Raw genomic sequence first — 24180 nt, 5'->3', positions numbered from 1 at the left:
AGCACGGTATGCTTGTAAGAATTCCTTTGTGAATTCTTTCCAACCCTTGCCTTCCAGGGAAGCAGTCAGCAATGCGTGCTTCAAAGTACAGTTAAACCGTTCGACCTCTCCATTGGCACGAGGATAATACACAGATGAAGTTCGATGCAGGATTCCTCTGTTTTGAAGAAACATTTCAAACTCACATGACATGAATTGAGAGCCATGATCTGAGATCAGCTCCTTCGGGTTACCTTCACGGCTGAACACGGTTGACAGAAATCGAATAACCGCTGAAGAGGTTACCTGAGGCATGAAAGCAATCTCTGGCCACTTACTAAAGTAGTCCACTAAAGTTACAGCAAAACGACATTCTGCCGGAGCTTTGTCAAAAGGCCCCACAATGTCTATAGCGAGTTTCTCCCATGCTCCATCTGGGAGGGGTACAGGCTGGAGTGGTGGAGTGCGAACGACTGCTGACTTGTCATGAGTTTGACACGTAATGCATGATTTGATGGCTGTCACAACCTGGGCATCCATACCCGGCCACCAATAAAGCTCTCTGAGTCTTTGTTTGGTTCTAACAATGCCTTGATGAGTGTCGTGAGCCAAAGCAATGAACTGACCACGCAAAGACTCTGGTATTAAAAATCTGTGAGTGCCTCTTACCACGTAATCATCCTGAAGAGAAAGTTCATGTTGGATTTTGTAGTATGGTAACAGATCAGGTCCTAGGCCCTTAGGGGATTTTGGCCACTTGGTCATCAGTAAGTTACGTACTTCACTGTATATTGGGCAGGTAGCCCCTGCAGCTCTGAAATCATCAGCAGATATGGCCGTGAGGGTTGACATTAGTGCAACCACTTCCATGTCATCCTCCAGCACAGGGTCACTGCTTTGTAATGGCAAGCGAGACAAGCAATCAGCTGTAACATTTTCACGTCCAGGCTTGTACTGGATGTCGTAGTCAAAAGCCATCAACCTAGCTGACCACCGAGCAATCCGATGTCCTGCTCGCCCTTGTCCCTTTGAAGTGAGCAGCGTTGTGAGTGGGCTGTGGTCTGTACGTAAAGTAAAACGTCGCCCCCACAGATAAGTTCTCCATTTCTCTGTTGCCCACACACAACCTAATGCTTCCTTCTCAATTGTGGAGTACTTGCGTTCAGCCTGTGTGAGGGTGCGTGATGCAAAAGCAACAGTCTTTTCAGACCCGTCTGGGTGCCTTTGTGTGAGAACGGCGCCCAGACCGTAATTAGAAGCATCAGTTGTAACGATAGTGTGTAGCTCAGGGTTGAAAAGTGTCAGTGCAGGGCTATTAATTATAAGGTCTTTCACCCGCTCAAAACTTTTCTGTGCTTCAGGCGTCCAGGTGAATGAAGCAGATCCACGAGTCAATTCTCTAAGGGGCTCAACCACTGCGGCATAATCGGGTATGAATTTGGAATACCACGAAGTGAGCCCGAGAAAAGAACGTAAGCTGACAGTATCAGTTGGTGGTGGAGCTTGTGAGACTGCATGGACATGAGAAGCATCCGGCTGAAGTCCTCCAGCCGAGATTGTGTGTCCCAAGAACAACAGCTCCGTCTGTCTGATGTGGCATTTGTCAAGGTTCAATTTAAGTCCAGCTGTTTCTAGACGCTGAAGTGCTGCGTTCAAGTTCTTGTCATGTTCCTCAACGGTCTTTCCTGAGACAATAACATCGTCCAAGTAACATTGAACATGTGCAAGTCCTTTAAGTATGGTCGACATCAGTCTCTGAAAACAACTCGGCCCTGACGCCAGTCCGTAAGGTACTCGCTTATAGCGAAATAAACCTTCATGCGTGATGAATGAAGTGAGGCTGCGGCTATCCTCATACAGTAGGACTTGGTGATAGGCGCTTTGAAGATCTAGCGTTGAAAAGACAGTTGATCCCCTAAGCTCTGCAAACATTTCTTCCATGTGAGGAAGTGGAAAACTGTCCACTACTATGGCCTTATTTGGTTCTCGCAAGTCCACGCAAAGTCGTATGTTGCCATCTTTTTTTTTTGTGACCACGACTGGTGAGACCCATTCTGATGATTCAATCGGTTCGATCACATCCTGCTGAATGAGTCGTTGTAATTCCTGTGACACAGCGTCACGGACTGCAAATGGAAGACGGCGCAGTTTCTGCTGTACTGGTTTCACGTCGGCACGAACTTTGACAAAGTGTACAAATCCTTGTGCGCAGCCCAATTTCTCAGAATTCATACTAACGTCAGCTGAATTTATCGTGCGGCATGACGATGTAACAATACGGCCATCTAACAACTGCAGTTCCAAGGCCGCAAACAAATCTCGTCCCAACACCGCAGTACCAGAGTTCACAACGAACAGTTCAGCTGTAGCACGGCGCTCGCCATACATGATCTCAGCTTCTATACATCCCATTACGGGTATGACGTGTCCACCATAGCTTACTAAGTTCACTTTCGCTTTCACCAGGGTAGCGTTAGGAAAATACTGGGTACACACAGATATTGGAATAATTGATACTGCTGAGCCCGTATCCAGCATTAACTCCACGTTCTGTTTAGTTTCACATACGGTGATTTGAACAGTACACATTATCTTGCTTGAGTCGCGATAAGGGCTTTCTACCGTAAGCACAGTCACTTCAGGAATTGAAATCTCACTTACGTTTTTGTGTCCACGGCATACTTTGGCGAAGTGTCCTTTTTTTTTACATGCATTACAGATAGCGTCTTTGGCAGGACATTTTTGAAAGTTGGCCGTGTGCTGTTTTGACCCACACCTGTAACACGTTTTCCCTTGGAATATAGATGAGTGCATCACCGTTGGTCCTCGTGATGTCTGTGCAGTTTTCCCCGTTTCGTGGCTAAATCTATTGTGTTGGTGACGTGACTGTTGAACCACTTGTACAGCGCCATCTGCCGGTTTGCTCATCACACTTGCATCCGCCACTGCCGTTTCTATTTGGCTGGCAATTGTGACAGCTTTTTTAAAAGTCAGATCCACCTCGAGGAGTAAACGTTCCCGTATGCGATTTGAATTTGTTTTTTCAACAAGTTGATCCCGGATTATTTCCTCCTCCATGACTCCGAAATCGCATGTAGCCGCAAGCTCTTTTAGCGCCGCAACATATTGATCCGTAGTTTCACCATGCCGTTGCCCTCGCTGGCGAAATCTGTACCGTTCAGCTACCACATTCACCTTCGGCTCGAAGAATGTGCGAATAGCTTGCAATGCCGTGTCGTACTTATCATCTGCAACAGTGAGCGTGTAAAATAGTCTCTGGCCTTCTGCCCCCAGGCAGTGAATCAACAGAGCGCGTTTTCGGGCTTCCGATAGCTCTTCGTCCATGGCCAAGACATAATTGTCGAAAACACGAATCCATGCCTTAAATGGCATCGGCGGCTCACCCACATTTTGTAGAAATGGTGTAGGCTGGCTTAAATTCCACGGCATCCTCGTCGCCAATATGTTATGTCTTTGTAAGAACGCAAACAACACAGAGCTAACTTTTTAACATCTTTTACTCAGACTCCTCTTCTTCACTCCCCCATTCATGCATATACATTCCGATCTGCTAGTGCCACCCACAGGACAAGTGGTGACACCACAACACACACACACACACACACGTGGTGTTACTGAACCTGGTACAATTTACTTATATTTCTAGTGAGTAAATCAGACATTTGACATTTGAATAAAAATATGATGATGAAAATCGTTAAACTATTCTTACCTCAGTGTCTCCAGTTTATAATGTGGATCATCCCTCAGATCCTCTAACAGCTTCACTCCTGAGTCTCCTAGTTTATTCCCAGACAGATTCAGATATCTCAGGTGTGAGGGGTTTGATCTCAGAGCTGAAGCCAGAGCGGCACAACCTTCATCTGTCACACCACACCTATACAACCTGTAGAGAACAATGACACACATTAAGCCTATATCCAGAGATAAACATGACACTTAAAAAATAACATAATCCTGTCAATATGAAATATATACAAATACTCATTAGTTCACATTGTGAAAATTCATCAGTTAGGATTAGGGGATTGATTATAGAGTTTGTAGAGTATAAAAATCATTATTTCTATGGAAAGTCCCCATAAAACATGTAAACCCAACGTGTGTGTGTGTGTGCTTAATGTATTTGTAAACATTTTAAGGAACGTGTGTCTGTGTGTGTGTCTGTGTGTGTGTGTGTGTGTGTGCGTGCGTGCGTGCGTGTGTGTGTGTGTTAGCAGGGGAGGATTGGGACGATTCTAAGGGTCCAGCAGAACTCCATAATTTCCTGGATGATTTTGGTATTTACTTTGTAAAATAATCTTATAGGAAGAACGCTATAAAGAACGGGTATTCATTATAGTGTGTGTGTGTGTGTGTGTGTGTGTGTGGCAGAGCAAGACAGAGGAGAGAGAGAGAGGGACGAGTATAATTGTAATATAATTTGTATTGATCTCATACAAATGTCACACATCTACGTCCCTTCAGGACACTGACAATAAAGATGATAGTGACAGAGAAGACAAATTCTCGTAGCTCTCCTCAGAAAGACGCTTGTCACACACACACACACACACACACACACACACACACACACACACACACACACACACACACACACACACACACACACACACACACACACACACACACACACACACAAGCGCCCGCAGCGAGTCTCGGCCTGACAGCATCACGGGGGAAGCCTGCAACACACTCAACTCTTGCTCCATGGACACACACACTTGCGACCCATGAACGCCTCTCTAAACTACTGCCTGATTTTACAGTTTGAAGCGTCTGTCATAAAGAAACACCGTGTGCTGAAGAAGAGAAATGTCTTCTCATAGGATAAGAACACGCAGTCTCATTAATAATACACACACTGACGTGTCATCGATGTACTATAGTGTTTCTCCAGGTCATAATCTGTGACATTGACATGATGTAGACTTTAAACCTGGAGAAAAATCTCTACAGTTTCCAGTTTCCCCCTAAAATTTTATTTTGTTAATCCTGACTGTGCTGAGATTGAGTGTGTTTAAAGTAAAGGCTGTTAAATGTAGATCACCATGTCAAAGTGTCAGAGATGGGAAGCACAAATACTTCGTTACTCAAGTAGATTTTTCAGATATTTTTACTTTAATATTTATTTTTGTCGATAACCGATATATTGGCCAATAAATCTAAATTCACATTTTGATACACTTTGATAGTCTGTATACATAAACAAAAGACTCAGCATTAAAAGCAAACATATACAATACAGTAGCCTAGCCCTCTGGGGTTCCTCATTTTTTTGTCACACTTGGGGTCTTGGGGTCTAAAATGACCCGGAGGGCGGGATTTAGATACAATTTTTTTCCAGTAAAATCAATTAAATGTATTTTTGTTCAATAATATTCTTTCTTTTTTTCTGTGGTGTTTTGAGAGAATTTTATGATAATAATGAATATTTCTGCAATAATTATGATCCATTTTTTCCCATTGAATATAATATAATTTTTTAATTTTTTTTATTAATTCTGTATTTCAAGTAGAGACTAGGCCTATTGAAAACAATTTTTGAAGTCAGATTGGTGCCATCTGGTGGATGTAGTGAGCATAATTATCGGGCAATATCATATTTTAACCACTAGATGGATTTATTAAATTAATTTTACACTCCTATGGCCAACTTTCTTTATTAAAAAATGGTAACACTTTATAATGGGCTAAGGTTTCATTTTGTTAGCATTAGATAACATGATCCAACAATTAATGAACAATATTCTACAGCATTTATTAATCTTAGTTAATGTTAAGCTCAACATTTTATAAAACATTTTTAAAGCCCACGTTGCAGTTTTTTTTTTTTTTTTCAAAATTAATATAACCTTGTATGAAAATACCATATGAAAAGTAAATGCAGGATTAAAAATTGTTTTGCAAGACATAAGGGCACACATTTAATAGAAAACGTGACAGTTTCCTTGAAAACCGCTTTTTTTCACCATCGCGTCATATGACGTCACATGAGGTAGTCATGCGTTCACTCAGTGCGGAGTAGGTTGGTATTCAGTTGGAGCGTTCGTGATTCAGTGTGTTTTCGGGGCTTATTGTATTGCAATTAATCATTGTCGTGGTAAATGATTGTGAATTATGGCCTGTCAGGACATCGAGTCCACAGGTTTCCGAATAAGAAAAAGGACGGTGCGATCTTCCGTGCCTGTGTGCGTTTTGTGCCGGGTAAGAGACGGGACTTCACTTCTGCTTCTGCTTTGAAAAACGCGGTATTGTGTAGCGTTCACTATAGACCGGATGATTATAATCCCGGCGATATGTGCACACTGTCCCGGCTCCTTCATGGAGTCGCCCGGTCCGTCGTCAGCATGTGGTTCGGCCGCCAGCGGGAAACATGACGCTCACAGATCCGTCAGAGATCACTTATTGTACATCTGTTTTACAAAATGTGCCTTGTCTTAATTTAATTAATTAACATATCCTACATAAACTTGTAATGTAATGCATATGTGTTTGTTATTAGTCTGCAGCCGACACATTATTATTATTATAAATATAATATATTATGTTCTATAATTCATTTTCAATCTGTACAAACCGACTTTAATGTTTGTGTTGGCTGTTTCTACATATAGAGTTTTTATACAGTAAGACAGTTGTGATTGTGATCATTTTTTTTATTCCTCGTCACCAAATGGGTCAATTCAAAGCCTTTATAAAGTCCCTCTTCCTCTGGAAACTGTCTCCTAATGGCTGACACACACAACACATGCAGGTAAGGGTCTAAATACTAGCTTTGCTATTGCCTGATACATGATGATGATAATCTGTACAGTATTGTGATCTGAGCATAGTGTTATACATATCGTCGGCTAACGTGAATACATAATACTTATAACACAACGTTATAAGCTAACACTGTTCTCTCGCCCTGTTCTCCTCACACCACAACTCACCGTTGTTCTGTCTAACCCTGGCCTGTCCTGCTCACTTGGCTTCATATCAGGCTCATAATTATATGATATCATCATATATATCAATTGTATCAATATCAATATATCAATATGAATTATATATATCATACGAGTAAACATTTAGGCTACAATTCCCCCAGCTTTTCGAGCTGTCATTGCGATCCATTGCTTTCCTATTGTTTACTTTGACCGCTCTACCTCATGTTACGTCACTTCAGGTTCGGCGGTTTTCAAATGCGGAAGTAAAAATTTCTCACAAAAACGACTCCAGAAGCCTAAATAGCGTTTTATAAGTATATGTTTATATTTAAATCTAGTTCCTACATTATTTTTCTATACATTGGCTTACTGGGTACTCTAACCTGCAACATGGGCTTTAAGATCCAAAGTTGTATCTGTTAACATGCACTGTGAACTAACACGAACACTAATATTTTATTAACTAACATTAATAAAGGCTATTGCTCTCTGTTAGTTCATGTTAGTTAATGCATTAACAAATGAGACCTTATTGTAAAGTGTTACCAAAAATGTAATACAATTAAAATAAAATACCTAAATAATGCAAACAACTCATTGGATAACATTGGGCTGCATATAAAGAAACAAAATGCCTGTGCCATGGAGAAATAAACTGGACTCGCCTCCGCACAGACAAGGAAATTATTTTAATCAAACCATATTGTTGATGAAAATAATATGAGAACAAAAAAATGCTAGTTATTAATAACGCATCAATGTTTTTGCTAAAAGAAGAAACATTTGTACTAGTACAGTAATAGTAAAGCTCTTTAATATCAGGCTTACTGTGTCAGATGACATCGTTGCTGTTTGAGCTAAAGATAAAGATGATCCCAGACACACACACACACACACACACACACACATCGGTTAATGGAAACGCCGTCATTTCGCAACAGCTTTATGTCGATATTTAGAAGAAGAAAAAAATCGCAAAAGTTTTGCGCAAATCTGTAATGGAAACGCCCCTAGTGACAGTTTCATGTGAGAGTAACGTATGATCTTACCTCAGTGTCTCCAGTTTACAGTGAGGATTCGCCAGTACAGCAGAGAACAGCTTCACTCCTGAGTCTCCTAGATTATTCTCAGACAGATTCAGATATCTCAGGTGTGAGGGGTTTGATCTCAGAGCTGAAGCCAGAGCAGCACAACCTTCATCTGTCACACCACACCTCTCCAACCTGTAGAGAACAATGACACACATTAAGCCTATATCCAGAGATAAACATGACACTTAAAAAATAACATAATCCTGTCAATATGAAATATATACAAATACTCATTAGTTCACATTGTGAAAATTCATCAGTTAGGATTAGGGGATTGATTATAGAGTTTATAGAGTATAAAAATCATTATTTCTATGGAAAGTCCCCATAAAACATGTAAACCCAACGTGTGTGTGTGTGTGTGTGTGTGTGTGTGTGTGTGTGTGTGTGTGTGTGTGTGTGTGTGCCCTTGTTTATATTACATTGTGGGGACCAAATGTCCCCATAAGAATAGTAAAACCTGAGATCACCTACATTGTGGGGACCAGCCAGCGGTCCCCACTTTTCAAAAGGCTTATAAATCACACAGGATGAGTTGTTTTGAGAAAGTAAAAATGCAGAACGTTTCCTGTGATGGGTAGGTTTAGGGGTAGGGGCAGTGTAAGGGGACAGAATATACAGTTTGTACGCTATAAAAACCATTACGTCTATGGAGAGTCCCCACAAAGATAGTGAACATGTGTGTGTGTGTGTGTGTGTGTGTGTGTCTGTGTGTGTGTGTGTGTGTGTGTGTGTGTGTGTGTGTGTGTGGGTGGGTGGGTGGGTGAGTGTGCTTAATGTATTTGTAAGCATTTTAAGGAGTGTGTGTTTGTGTGGGTGAGTGTGCTTAATGTATTTTGTAAGCATTTTAAGGAACGTGTGTGTGTGTGTGTGTGTGTCTGTGTCTGTGTGTGTGTGTGTGTGTGTCTGTGTCTGTGTCTGTGTGTGTGTGTGTGTGTGTGTGTGTGTGTCTCTGTTTGTTTGTGTGTGTGTGTGTGTGTGTGTTAGCAGGGGAGGATTGGGACGATTCTAAGGGTCCAGCAGAACTCCATAATTTCCTGGATGATTTTGGTATTTACTTTGTAAAATAATCTTATAGGAAGAACGCTATAAAGAACGGGTATTCATTATAGTGTGTGTGTGTGTGTGTGTGTGTGTGTGTGTGTGTGTATGTTCTCGGGTTATTCAGAAAACGACGCAGGGCAGAAACGCAAAATCACCAAGTGACAATAAAACTAGTCCAGTGATGTATATATTTAGGTTTTCTGAAGACTTGGAGCCAATTTCTGTGAGGAATTGATCAACATTTACGATGTCGTTCTAGTCATAGATGTACATTAGTAATGATGTCCGATTCGTGAATGAATCATTTGAGTCGGTTCATTGCCGTGAATAGGAGAACCCCGTTAATAAACCAGTCTAGATGATTCACTCATGAACAGAACTGATTTAGTTTACCGAGTTCAAATCACTGATTCAATGATCCTGTCAATGTTTTAGTGAACACTGTCTCAGGAAAGACTGAATGGTCTGGTCATGCTGTCTATTAAACACGATTGAGCACGACGGCTTGATTTCAAAGATCTGATCAGAGAATGGTGTTGTGCTGTATGCAGTGTGTCATTATTTGTATAGTTATGAATGTATAATTTTAGTTCATTTAATAAACTTTCAAATTTAGTCCTTTATTTTCTCTTATTGAATAATAATCGCTATGCTTGTAGATAATGAATGCAATCTTTACGAGATGACATGAACGCAACATATGAGTGTTGAGTGTCGTAATATCCATTTCAAGTGGACGTGTGGAAGAGCCGTGAGACTGAAAGCACTGAAAGCCCTCGCGCTGCTCATATGCTGAGAGAGAGATAAGACAGTAGAGCTGCACGATTCATCTTTACTGTGATCTCCATTCAAACACACACACACCATCTTCTTCAGATTCGTCTGTCTATTAAACCTTTGACAAAATCATATCGCGATATTTTAAATCTGTGTTGGCGCTGCCGCTGACCCAGAGAGTCGTCATGAAACAGCTTATTGGGAACAGCGGGTTGGGAATCGTAAGACATTTTCCGGTTCCGGTTCCCATTCAATAAAATGATTAAAACAACTAATAAAACACAGCAGTAGAGCTGGGCGATTTTTTCCCCCAAAAAAATCTGCGATTTTTTTAATTAAAAACTCGATTTACGATTCGATTCGATTTTTTTCCCCCCCATTTAAAACAAAATAACTGCGAACTGTAAATATATTTTAAAAATATGTATTTATTGTATTTAATTAAAGTGCATCAACATAAACAAAATTTTGTTTGTCTGTTACGATAGTCACTGTCAGATTACACGATTTTGACTCCTAAAAATCTTGTCATGTCGTGGACAAGAAACATGTCAGACTACATGTTGTTTTACGACCAGTCATCGCGAGCCGTCTCACACACTCATTCACTCGCACATATAGGCTACATAAGTTCACTCAGACACTCGCATAGCCTACACACACACACACACACACACATACACACTCACTCACATACACGCGCACTCTCTCTCTCTCTCTCTCTCTCTCTCTCTCTCACACACACACACACACACACACACTCACTCACTCTCGCACACACACACACACACACACACAGTTACTCCGCCGCGGTGCGACCCGACCGGTGTAAAGTAGTTCGCGTCTAAGCGCTTATTACAGGCTTACCGTAGTGATTCAGGATAGGACAAAAACACGCTTTGAAAAAAGGCATTCATGATGTACTCGCTTATTGTATAATACAATACCATCATATTACAGACAACTGGTGTAATTATGCAGTTGTGGAGACGAATGATGATTCCAGGGCAATACATGCAGATACACTACCAGCCAAACGTGCGGGATCGCTAATATCTTTAAGGTTTTAAAAAGAAGTCTCTTCTGCTGCATTTATTTCATTCAAAATAACAGTAATATTGTGAAATATTATTCCAATGTAAAACAAACAAACTCTTTTCTACGTGAATATATAGTAAAGTGTAACTTTCTATTCATCAAAGAATCCTGAAAGAAAATTGTACACGACTGTGTTCAACACTGATAATGATAATAATGAATGTTTCTTGAGCATCAAATCATCATATCAGAATGATTTCTGAAGGATCATGTGACACTGAAGACTGGAGTAATGATGCTGAGATTCAGCTTTGCTCACAGGAATAAATTACACTTTAAAATATATTAAAATAAAAAAACAGTTATCTTAAATTGTCATAATATTTCATAACATTACTGTTCTTTAGTATTTTTAATCAAATAAATGCAGCCTTGGTGAGCAGAAGAGACTTCTTTTAAAAGCATTATAAATCTTCCCGATCCAGAACTGTTGAACGGCAGTGTGTGTGTGTGTGATTTGGTTGCGGACAGCACTGAGCACAACGACTGAGGAACCACAGTTTATTGAGAGACAATCCAAAGTCATAGTCCATTAAAACAGGCAGAAGGTCAGAGGTCAGAAAATCAGTCCAAACTAACAAACAAATCCAGAGCGCAAGACAAGAAGGAGAAAACCAGGGGGTTATTCCAGAAAGCAGGTTGTGTGACAGACCCGGGTGTGTTTAAGGGTCAGTAAGCGGATAACCCAGGGCCGGCCCGCGGCAGAGGCGGAATAGGCAAATGCTAGGAGCGCCACTCATCCATAGGGACGCCAAAATGAGGGAACAACTGATTTTTTTTTATTATTATTGTTATTTCGAATACTATTTTAAAACCATTAATTCGAAATACTACCAAATAAAGCAAAAAAAAAAAAAAAAACTCCACAAAACTAAGTCCCCCGACTCCGGTCCGGCGCATCGATCTCCCCCGCCCAGCGAGTGCTTGAAGTGCGTCAGAAGCAGAGTGCGCGCGATCAGTTGTTGGTCATTTGTTGTGTAGCGTCGCCTCTCACCTCATCCAATGTAGACAGCATTGCTCTTGTTTGAGGGCGCTTACCACACTCAAGCTCCCCCGTAGAAACGGGGTAGAAGCCTGCTCGCGCCGGCTCTAGACACGGTGAAAGTTTCCTGATTGTGACGGATGGACGAATTTACATGACACATTATAAATTAGCATTATAGTCTGCGATAGATACAGTGTCTAGAGAAGAGAAGAGGATAAAAGGGGATAAAGACAGAGGTAAAGTGATGCAATGAATGAACAGTTTATCTACCGTAAATCCTCTAATATTGGCCTGTATTCCATTACCGGCCGGGTCTCTAACATTGGCCGGTCTCGCTGTCGGCGGAGGTAAATAAAGGCCGGTCTCTAATAGTGGCCGGGGCTATTATTAGTACCAACATTTTTCTGGGCAGGCCACAACATTATGCTTGTGATAGTAACATGCAAATACCACAGGGGGGCAATGTTTGCTAACGAATCCAAGCCATAGCTACGGTAGCCTGGTCATGTCAATCAATTAACTCGCATGTGAGACTTCAGTCACCGGTAGGCTAATGTTGTTTACCACGGCAGCTGCGGAGCCAAAGAGGATTTTTGGCGAAAATCAATTTTTTAACCCCCTGGGGTCGACAATCGCGCCGGCGCGATAGGATCGCTTTTAGAGGTCGACCGATATGGTTTTTTTCAGGCCGATGCCGATACCGATCTTTTGAAATCTGGGTCGGCCGATGGCCGATTAATGCTGCCGATTTATTTTGGCCGATATTTGGCCGATTATGTGATTGTTTTTAACCTCTATTTGAAAGATAAAATGTAACACAAATATAACACAAATAATTACTTACGATAGACAAGATTTCTCATCAAAAACATTTATTGAACATATGACCAATCTGCACTTGTACAAAAGACAAAAAGACCTTGAGATATGTTTGGTAATTGTACCTGAATGAATTGAAAATTTATTTGCTACATTTCAGATTAATATATTTTTTTTCCTTAATTTTAATTAACAGTAATTTAAACACTTTGCAGTTTGAATGATGTCTTGTAGGCTAGGCTATAACAAAATGACTGAGTATGTTTTATGTTTCCACTGTTTGATCGAATCCGCGCCACACACACACACACACACACACACGCACATAAGTAAACACTTTGCGACTTTAAACACACACGACTTTTCGATCGCGCCCGCGCCCCTCTCTCCCTCTTCCTCTCCCTCTCTCTCTCTCACACACACCATATTCCAGCATTGCCATCTTTACATCGCAGTCTGCTTCAGAGCTAAAGCGGAGCTACAGATTAGATGTCCCCAAAGAACCCGCGTATCTAACAGTAGTTCCGCATTACATGAATTCATTTTGCACGCGAGTTTTATTTATTTTTACACCATGTATTCTCCGTGTTAATTTACACACCGAACCGTGGCGCCCGTACCGTTTCGGTTCAATACGAATACATGTACCGTTCCACCCCTAGTCTACAGTGAAATACAGTCACACATTACACTGTTTGGCCAGCATTTTAACAGTGTTTAATCCAGCTACTAGCTAACGGTATGCTAAAATTAACTGCTGACTAGCGTCACGTTTCTAACGTCCGTTTTCAGAGCATCCAAGAGAAGCACAGGCATAACAGCACAGAAATGCGCGTTGATATTCGGTCCGGTAAATAACGGTCGTTAAGGCACCAGTGCAGTGTATTAGCACCGGGTCTATCTGTAGCTACCCAACCCTAGCGATGACGCTAGCAAAGCAAAGCCAGTCCTTCACTAACCTATAGTGCGTTGGTCACTTTTTTATTACTTATTTCTCTGCATTGAGTGACAACCCTCTCAAATATAAGACACACAAAACAGAACAAATAAAAGTCTCAGATTCTCTGTCTGTAATTGCAAAATTCTTGCTAACTTATTGTGACATGATAGCAACCCTTCTGCTGTGCTAATGCAACCTCAACTATGCTATCAATATCCAAAGTAGCCAAACGTCATGTCGCCTATTCATATTTGTTCTTGAAGTTGGCAGTAACATATCAAAAGTTTTTAATTAAATATAAAGGAGTTTTCTCCAAGGAACTTAGCTCCTTCCTTAGGCACTGGATGAGGTCTGCTCACTCTGCTGGAGAATGACTCGAGGCGCAGCATGCGTCGAACACGTGTTCCACAACAACAACACTAGGCTGCCCACAGATGCGCCTGCCTAATAATCGGCTTAATATACTGGATATTGGCCGATGCTGATTATGTTAAAAAATGCAAAAAAACGGCCGATCAATCGGCCGACCGATTAATCGGTCGACCTCTAGTCGCTTTGTTTCTTATAAGTGCAAAAGAGATTCAAAATACTCTGTTGACTTTGACCTTAATCACGGAGAGCGCACGCTATTCAAACACAAATAATCTGAGGCGATCCACGCAAACCTGTGAACGCCCACAATCAGCTGGATAACACACACCGCGAGTTCACTTTCAGACTCATGTACTTTACAACGCTGTGAGGAATAATACTATCTTAATAATAATCCTGGAAAATTTACCTCAGAAGTGCTGGAAGTTTCATTTCGAGGATCAACGGATCTAGCTGAGGAATAGGTCAGTTCTACAGATCTGGCCTTTAAAAACGCGCGTTTTCTCCCGCGGCATTCGGCAATTCGTCTCGTAGAGTCTCGCAGAATTCTGCAAGTGCTTTCGGGGGGCGCTACTTACAAATTCCCTCAATGTGTTTCGCTTCACAGAATATCCACCAGGTGGCGCATAAAAAACAACTTTACGTTAGATTTTTTCTTTTACTTCATTACGTCACGATTGTGAGAAAACATCCACAATAAAATATAAATTATAAATAGTAATAGACACAAATATTTACAGTAGGCTACTGTATTATACAGACATTTGAAAATATTTGTAAATGCAAAAGGTTCATTAAGACAAGAAGGGGTATTGGACAACGTTTACGAATTTTTATATGCTTTGTCATTGCTGTGGTTTCCAGGAGATGAGTGCATGCAGAATATTTAACATTGCTTTTATTAAAACAGCAAAGTGACGTTCTTGCCAGTAGCGCATAACTTTTTTGTACAACTATTAAGATGATTGTGCATGCAATGCGCATTTATATAAGTGCAACAGAGAATTTAGTGTGAGCATAATACACGTGACTCTGCCTGTAAAAACCCAGCAGTATTTTTTATATATATACACAAAATCATCCTAACATAATGCAATTAAATAATGCGACTTACCCAGATTCTTAATTCGTGAAAATATTTCTTGTGTGATTGTTCTTGTGCAGATATTTCTTGTGAGGTAATGTTGCAGCTCAACGCGTAGCATTTATATTTTGGGCGCATCTGATTTGCCATTACATTATTAATAAATATTTTAATTGAACTGTCTTAATGCATTAAGCATAAAGATTTTTCCACGTTAGTCTCAGAATGTCCGGGGTTGGTTTTGAGGTCTTGCCGACAGTTTGTAAATCTTCTAAATATTCATATTCACAAATTCCATACAAAGGGTGATCAACAGTTATGACTTCTAAAATAAAATAAAAATGACCAGATAAGAGGTATCTGATTGACAGTTTGACAGATGTTGTTTTAAAAAAATAATTACAACATTATGGGGAAGTGGTATTAAATATTCGGTAACACATAGCCTAATACAATTATTTTAAGTATGCATTTTGTTCAGTTTTGCTTTTACAAAATGTTCCCTGTTTTTTATATAATTAATTTAATCTGAGATGTGCGTTATATCGCTTTTTGATCATTATTTGTGTTGTCGAATTTTGACACAGTTTCATTACTTGTTCATAATAATTTGATTCATAATTATGTCGTTTTTTTCTAAAAGTAAAAGTAAAAAAACTAAAAGTTTTTCTAAAAGCAATATTCTAAAGAGATACAAAGACAGTGTACGTGTACCCACCAGATTTCGCCATGAGTCATTTTGTACCCACCACTTTTAACTTCCGTTGACCGTTTTCAGTGGTTATGAGGAGCAATATGAGAGAAAATTTTTGTAATCATTGTCTGACACAACAAAAAAAAATTATAATATTCATTTTATTTTAATTTTCGTGTTCGCATTTATGAGGGAAAAAACAACGTGTCAGTTTACGGTTATGGACGTGAGCGCTCTAAAAGCGGCAATAAAAGTCTGCTTTAAAACTTTCACAGAGACCTTAAACAGAACAGCTGCCTTTCTTTAAATCGAATTTCGTTTTGTATTAATTATGTCTTAATTTTAATCAATGTTTCGTGAACCAATTGCCTGGATTTAAGAAGTAAATATAGCAGACAATCACGACACCGGCGCCGGCGATATCTCATAAATGAACCGAAACTCAGCGTGTAATGCACATTCACATTTACAGTGTATTTAGACACATTTAGACGCATTCATAATCATTACTTTTACCGGTTCTTTGTGGCAAGCTTTATGCGTGCGGTCGTGCGCTTGAGTGCGGCTATATTATAGTAAATGCTCATTACTTAAAACAAAGCATAAGCCTCTTCCTGGCATGCAATGGAATCTACAATGTCAGTTGGTTATATCAACATATGTCAAATTAAGTTACGCGATATCAACAAATTAAGCTATAAACATTAATTTGAAATAACTTAAAGCGTATGTATAGTATATTTGCTTAAATAGCATTTAAACAAAGGAACTGCAAGGGATTAAAACCCCGCCCACACGCTGGTGAAAACTGGAAAAACCGGTTTTCTTTTGATTCCCTGAGAGGAGATCGATTAGCATTGGGGGTTGAATCGGCAGACCTGGGGGGTGGGTGGTTGTAATTTCTTGACTCTGTGCAATTGGTAGCAGCTAAAACAAGCAGCTAAAACAAAGACTGTGCAATTAATTACATTTTGGAAATAACTTTCTTCATGTCGTTTTATTTATACACTGTAAAACATTTTTTTTTTTTTTTTTTTTGAATTTGTAAATATTAAATATGTTTTACAAACAATTGGTTTACAAACTCTTGGAGGTTTGTGGTTACCATCATTCAGAAGAGTGGTGCTTGTGTTTAGACTTGTGTTTTACGTGATTAAATCAGGAAGATTACATTGGTTTCTGTCCACACGGAGACGCATTTAAGACGATTTAATCAGGAAATGGAGGCACCGGCGCGATATAACTTGCATTGCTCGTGAACTGAGCTCGTCTCATAAATGAACCGAAACTCAGAAATGTATCTAGAAAGCTTGAAATGTCCACTTTTAAACAAAACAATTCAAAACGAAAAGAAACAGACAACTCTCTTTTGTAAGTGTGCATTTCTCTCTATAGGCACGTTCACAATATCTGCGAAGATGACGAGTCAGCATTGTCAACATCTTTGACTGACACATAAAACACTAGTTGATTAGTAAACAATTAAAATGTCTCCTTGCTATATTTGACACATGATTACTTTTGTCAGTTCTTTGTGGCAAGCTTTATGCATCCGTTAACTATCGAATATCGTGACTCATATTTTGTACCAGACCATTTATGGTTGTTCATATTGTTCAACAAAGTTCTTGATAAAAAAAGAAAAGAAAAAAAAGAAGCTACTGTGCCTAATATTATTGTTGTATAGCGCGCAAGGTTTATGCGCATGCTTTAAGTCTTCTCCGTTTTTAGTGTATGTCTGTGGCAGAATTGCAGTGCCTGGTCTGGTATGTATACTAGGCTACATCGTTTTGAGTCGGTTTCAGTGGTTTAGTGTGTACGCAGATATTTCTTGAGACGACGCCATGTTTTTATGTTTTTATGCACTTTTACTCTTTTAGTTTTGTTGCAATTTCACCAAAAGCTTATAATTAGGAAATACACACAACACGCTAAACTTGTATTCTCTATATGTTAAAAATGTTGTAAAAAATACGTATTATTCTTATATAATAAGAATAACAATATGATACATTTATATTGCACTCGAAATGATTTAGATATGGAAAGAGGAATTCTTCTCAACTACCACCAATAAAGTTTTAAAATTCTTCTTTAGAAAATATTATATTTTGATGATTCTGCAAGTTCAGCAGACAGTGAGGTTCGGGTTTGTTCCGATCAGGGGTGCGTTTCCCGAAAGCATCGTTGGCCAACTATGGTCGCAAGTTCCGTCGTTACCAATAGAGTTCAATGGACATTGCGATGAACTTGCGACCATAGTTGGCCAACGATGCTTTCGGGAAACGCACCCCAGAGCTCGTGAGTGGAGAGCGCATTTCTGAATATTCCGCTCCGCTCGTTCATTCCGCTCAGGGTCCACGGCCTCGCTCAACACAGATGTCCTGTTGCCTGGTTCGAAAATATGTGGAATACGGGCTGCTTTCGACTAAAAGTTTTTTTTTTTTTGTAGTCGACTAGTATACTAGGCTAGTTGTTCATTTAAGTAATTCGTGGACAAATCGCCCCTTTATATTAATTTAATTAGCCTACTTATGGATCATGAGCGTTTACGTAATATAGCCGCACTCAAGCGCACGACCGCACGCATAAAGCTTGCCACAAAGAACCGGTAAAAGTAATGATTATGAATGCGTCTAAATGTGTCTAAATACACTGTAAATGTGAATGTGCATTACACGCTGAGTTTCGGTTCATTTATGAGATATCGCCCGGCGCCTCCAATGTCGTGATTGTCTGCTATATTTACTTCTTAAATCCAGGCAATTGGTTCACGAAACATTGATTAAAATTAAGATATAATTAATACAAAACGAAATTCAATTTAAAGAAAGGCAGCTGTTCTGTTTGAGGTCTCTGTGAAAGTTTTAAAGCAGACTTTTATTGCCGCTTTTAGAGCGCTCACGTCCATAACCGTAAACTGACACGTTGTTTTTTCCCTCATAAATGCGAACACGAAAATTAAAATAAAATGAATATTATATATTTTTTTGTTGTGTCAGACAATGATTACAAAATTTTTCTCTCATATTGCTCCTCATAACCACTGAAAACGGTCAACGGAAGTTAAAAGTGGTGGGTACAAAATGACTCATGACGAAATCTGGTGGGTACACGTACAATGTCTTTGTATCTCTTTAGAATATTGCTTTTAGAAAAAACTTTGTTTTTTTTACTTTTAGAAAAAAATGACATAATTATGAATCAAATTATTATGAACAAATAATGAAACTGTGTCAAAATTCGACAACACAAAGAATGATCAAAAAGCGATATAACGCACATCTCAGGTTAAATTAATTAAGCTCCTCATAACCACTGAAAACGGTAAAAAAAAAAAATCGAACCAAAAGTCAAATTAATATGGACTGAAGTTAAAAGTGGTGGGTACAAAATGACTCATGACGAAATCTGGTGGGTGCGTACCCACCGTCCCCACCGAAATCGACGCCTATAAGGGAAACATGATAGTATAAAAAGTACTGTGTGTAATGCAGAAAAGCGCATTACAACCATGTTAAAACTATTTAAAACGTTAAGATGCAAAAATGAACTAAATGTAAAATTAGATAATGATATTGCGCAAATGATCTCGGTCTCTTTAAAGGTCTTCGCAAATTATTGTGTTATAAGACTCAGTTATCATAGCCTACATCACGTCTCTTCTACTGTAAGTACACAGGAAAAAAAAAATAAGACAAATGATGCGCGTTTGAGTCGGATTTTTATGAAGAATATGTGACTGTTTATGTAACTGGCAAAAGAAAACATTGTATTCGTCATACTTCGTCAACTCAGTATGGCCACATGAAACACTACTGCCATCTACAGGTTTTAGTATTTCCTGCGTCCAACACCTAATCCCCCTTCTGCACGATCCCGCAGAATTTCGGAAGTGCTTGTGGCATTCTTTTCTCTGAGACGCGCATTTTTAAAGGCCACATCTGTATTTGCTTTGTTCTAATCGCAATAGGTACACTTTAGTTTTTACAAAGAAAGATTACACTGGAAATATTGGAAATATATTTTAATTGTTGTTGTAATTGTATAATCTTTTTAATAAAGTAGCACAAATAATATAATTTAGCCTGAATTACTGGTATTTGTTGTTAATGTTCTGTATGCATACCATAATGTTATATGGTAACTGTACGTTTTCAATAAATTAACCTAGTATTTTATAGGTTCAAATAGACAAAAAATCTCGTTTTTATTCTTTCTACTGGTAGTCCGTTTTGCTCAAATAGAAATAAAGGCCTGGCTCTAATTCTGGCCTCCTTCCAAAAAAGGCCTGGGCCGCGATGCGCTTGAGTAAAATAAAGGCCCAGGCCTATATTAGAGGATTTACGGTAATTGCATAGTATTAAGATACTATAATTTAATGGCAGTAATTTTTACCTTAAACTTTATGTTAGCAGTTGCTCTGAGTTCTCCAGAGGCCGCAGACTGTGATTTTGTAACAATCATGTCCGTTTTTTAGACGCATTTAGGCCTATCACTTTTTTAATTAATGTTTTACTCTTTGTGCAGTTTTGGGGGGATATATGGCCTTTTTTGCCAAAATTAGTAATGATATTTATATACAGGTTTATTAAAATAGCAATGTTTTATGTAAAATTCACATTAAAGAAGACATTTCTCAGTTTCATTCATGGTGAAAACATGAAACATTCCATAGTTTAGTGGAAGATTGCTGCCATCAACTGGAAAACAAGCACTTTTGCTAGAGCTCAATGAATAGTTTGTGCATGAATGACATTTGGACGATGACATCACTGTTTTATCTAGAGTGGCTATATATAAATGAACTAAATTAATAACTTATTTACAACAAAAATAAACCATCACTGAACTTACTTAAAGGGTTACTTCAGGATTTAGCATTAAGCTTTGTATTAGTAGAAAACCTGTAGTATTTTCGAATTACCATGCTTTCCACCCTCATATCCCCCTGAGACGAGAGATTTATGTATTTTTTGTCTGGAAAAAATCCTCCGATGACGCAAAAATCGTCATTTTGCGTCATCGGAGGATTTTCTGGACAGAGGCTAAAGACTACAGCCAGTAGATGGCGTTGTTCCGCATGTTTTCAGCCCGCCCATACAGGGTGGGATCTCACTCACTGAATGTACACACAGTGTCAGCCGTCTTTCTATGGAAGCTAAGCTAGCAGGCTCTTGTTCTGTAGAGAAAGCTGAATAGTAGGAGAAAGCTGAGTAAGTAACCCCCATCCTCCTTTTCCCGGACTTGTCCGGCGGGCGAGATCGTTCAAAATGTACGGGATTCAGCTTTTGCTTTCTGCGGTCGCTATTCCTTGTTTACATGCACACCTTTCAATCTAACTGAATTCATTCCGATTGGTGAATTTGAATATAGTGTTTACATGAACGCTAAACAAGTGATCGGTTGATGTGCGTTTTACCATTGCTAAGAAAAATTCCCGCTCCTCCGTGAGAGATGCGAGACCCGCCGCGTCTCAGTAATCATGCCACCGGCCTCGCGCTGTTCTCCCGCGGCCGTCAGCCTCGTCCTGCTCGCCACAGTAAACATGATGAATGAATGGCGACTGTAGAACGCAAAAGCCGAATCCCGGACATTTTGGACGATCTCTAAATCCCTCGCAAACTCATCACGTAGGCTAGCTTTGTTGTTTTAAACTGTGCACTCTTACCGGTAGGCGTGGCCTCCTAAGACAGCGAAGCAAGTGCATTCTGGGAGTTGTTGTCTTTCATTCACATAAGCCAAAAATACATTTTCTGGCTTTTCTCAGTCTAGAAAGCTCCAAATTCAAAAATTTCTTCACATTTCTTCTACTTAAATGACCTATTTTAAATACACATTCATCTTCCCAGAGGTGAAGTATCCCTTTAAGCTGGACTATGACACTATTTTCTTCTAGATCTGCTGTACAGGAGAAGCAAACTTTTTTGCGTTATTTTCCTGTTATCTCTGTAAAGCTGCCTTGAAATAATCTGTATTATAAAAAGCGCTATATAAATAAAGGTGACTTGACTTGAATGCTAGATGTAATACTCTTGCTATTTGTGTTTAGGCTGTAATGTGTGTGTATATATATACAGAGCTGCCTTAACCTAATGTTAGGCCCCGGGGCTGAGAGGTTTTGTAGGCCTCCATCCCCTCCATTTATAGAGTCTCATTTTAAAAAAGTATAATATCTAGGTAATCTACATCACAGTTGAGAAATTTAAACTTAGTGCAAATGAGAAGCGATTTTCGCGAGCGACAACCAATAGGAAGAAGCAGTGGAGCTCAGCTCCCGTCACCGCCTCGAGTGCAGGAGACAGAAGAGTTCGAGGACGATTTCACTGTTTTATATGATTTGGCTTCAGCCCAGGTAAGCCCGTGCATTAATGCGGCCTTGTGTACATATATATATATATATAGGCTAAATAATCATGAACACAGTGACGGGGTGAAATGGGCTGTGATGCATGGGGCACCAGGTAAAATCTTGCCTAGGGCAGCAAATTGGTCAGGGCCGGCCCTGGGATAACCTCAACTCTGGGCTCCACAAACAGAAGAGCTTTCAGGGTATGTCAGTAGCCATAGCCGCTCCGGAGCAGGTTCTGTTCCAGGGTCAGTTTACTCCAGAGGTGTTCAGCGCATGCGTGCCCTATTGATGAGGCCCGTGGCCTGAGAGTTATGTAAGGGATAATGTAGAGCGAGGCGGTTGTTATAGCGAATACACCGACAGGCTGATCAGGACCCCGACGCGAAGCGGAGCTTCAATCAGCCTGAAGGGGTTGTGTTCGCTATAACAACCGCCTCGCTCTACATTATCCCGCTTATTACATGGCTACCTACCAAATAAATCAATAATTTGACACAAAATATTGAGTTAAAAAGGAGTTTATTGACTTAAAAACGATTGTATTGCTTCCGCTAAAGAAAATAGTCTGTTCCGTCTCTACAGTTAGAATCCTGCGTCCATAGCAACGCTCTGTTCTCCATGGCAACGGTGTGTTATACTTAGCAGCGGCTGATATCAAGAAATAACACACCGCATTCTACATTAGAATTCAACCAAGCCATGTAATAAATCTATATAAAGCGCTGTTACAACAAGGTCATGTTCATTTTATTATAACATCATTTTATTATGTTGGTTTATGAAATACAATTTGAAAAGTAGTCAGATTTATATGATAATTAAAATATATGATCATATTATATATCATATCAGCAAAGGTTTATATTGTAAAAAGTTTGAAATATTTGTTTCACTTCAGAAGCACTGATTCATCAGCTGGGGTTTATGGATTACCGTCATGTTCACTTTGTGTGGTTTCTGAATCCACTTGCATTACATGGACTCACAGAGATGATTATTTGCTTACACTACAATAAGGTTTCATTTGTTACACACTAGTTCACTACATTAGTTTACATGAACGAACCATGACAGATTCTTCTACAACATCTAGTTGATGTTCATTTCAACATTTATTAATACATGTTTTAAATCAAAAGTTGTGCAGATGTGTCCATTAAGAATCACAGGTAAAGGGATTGGGCGATTCGGCCATGGTGAAGTTCTCTGGCACATGCCGTACATCACCAGTAGGGGGCAGTCCTGTTTCTCTCTCAGTTATAGCGGCACTGAAGACAATGTGCAACGATGTGTTAAACTCTCTCTGGCGCATATTGACAGCAAGCGGCGAGCTCATAAACGTGTGAGAAACACATTTGTAAGTAGAATATATTGTTTATGAACAGCTCAAATAGAAATAAAATATTAATGATTCAGTTATCAGTGGTTATTACATGCTTGTCATGGGCGTTTGTAGCATAAAATAGCATTTTTAGTGAACTTATAAGTGCAAATATCCCGTCCCATTTTAGCAACCCTAATTCCCACATTTTGGAATTATTACACTGTGAATTCATTTCTTTGACATTTAAATAACATATAAAATATATTTTGCAAGGACACTATGACAAAAATGTGACTTATGTAAGTCTAACATAAAATGATATTGCATTTTAATGTCTATCTTTGCCAAAGATATGAACTTTTCAGACTTATTAAAATATTTTAATAATATTGTTCATTCATTGGCCACTTAAAAGTACGATCTGTAAAAATGAATAAATGAATAAAATCCCCCGGTTCACTCGAGCAGAACCAGTCCTATTTTAACATTTCTGATCCTGCGTTTCTTTTGTATTATAAACGTTCAGAAACCGGTTTGATTAGAACAAATACAGATTAATAACGTTATTTTGTTTGACTTTTTATTGTAGCCTAGTTTATAATAATAATAATAATATTTAGGCTATAATACTACTACTAATAATAATATCTCTCTTTTCTTTTCTT

At 39.3% G+C, this 24180-nt stretch overlaps 1 protein-coding gene across 4 annotated transcripts in view; it reads right to left on the bottom strand.

Annotated features, from left to right (window-relative positions):
* Positions 1-24180, bottom strand: part of LOC307145274 (NACHT, LRR and PYD domains-containing protein 3-like) — a 165037-nt gene that overhangs the window by 2626 nt on the left and 138231 nt on the right. For all 4 annotated transcript variants that reach the window (XR_013818930.1, XM_079848255.1, XM_079848257.1 and 1 more), the window contains 2 exons: positions 7985-8158; positions 3713-3886 (listed from right to left, as the gene is read on the bottom strand). Coding sequence is in view for 3 of the 4 variants with exons in the window: in XM_079848255.1 (XP_079704381.1) it covers positions 3713-3886; positions 7985-8158 (348 nt within the window). In the remaining variant the exon portion in view is untranslated. The remainder of the gene's footprint in view (positions 1-3712; positions 3887-7984; positions 8159-24180) is intronic.

This window comes from Squalius cephalus (genome assembly GCF_949319135.1).
Source record: "Squalius cephalus genome assembly, chromosome: 18".
Lineage (NCBI taxonomy): Eukaryota > Metazoa > Chordata > Actinopteri > Cypriniformes > Leuciscidae > Squalius > Squalius cephalus.
The sequence above is the reverse complement of the archived record's forward strand: the minus strand, read 5'-3'. Positions and strand labels throughout refer to the sequence as shown.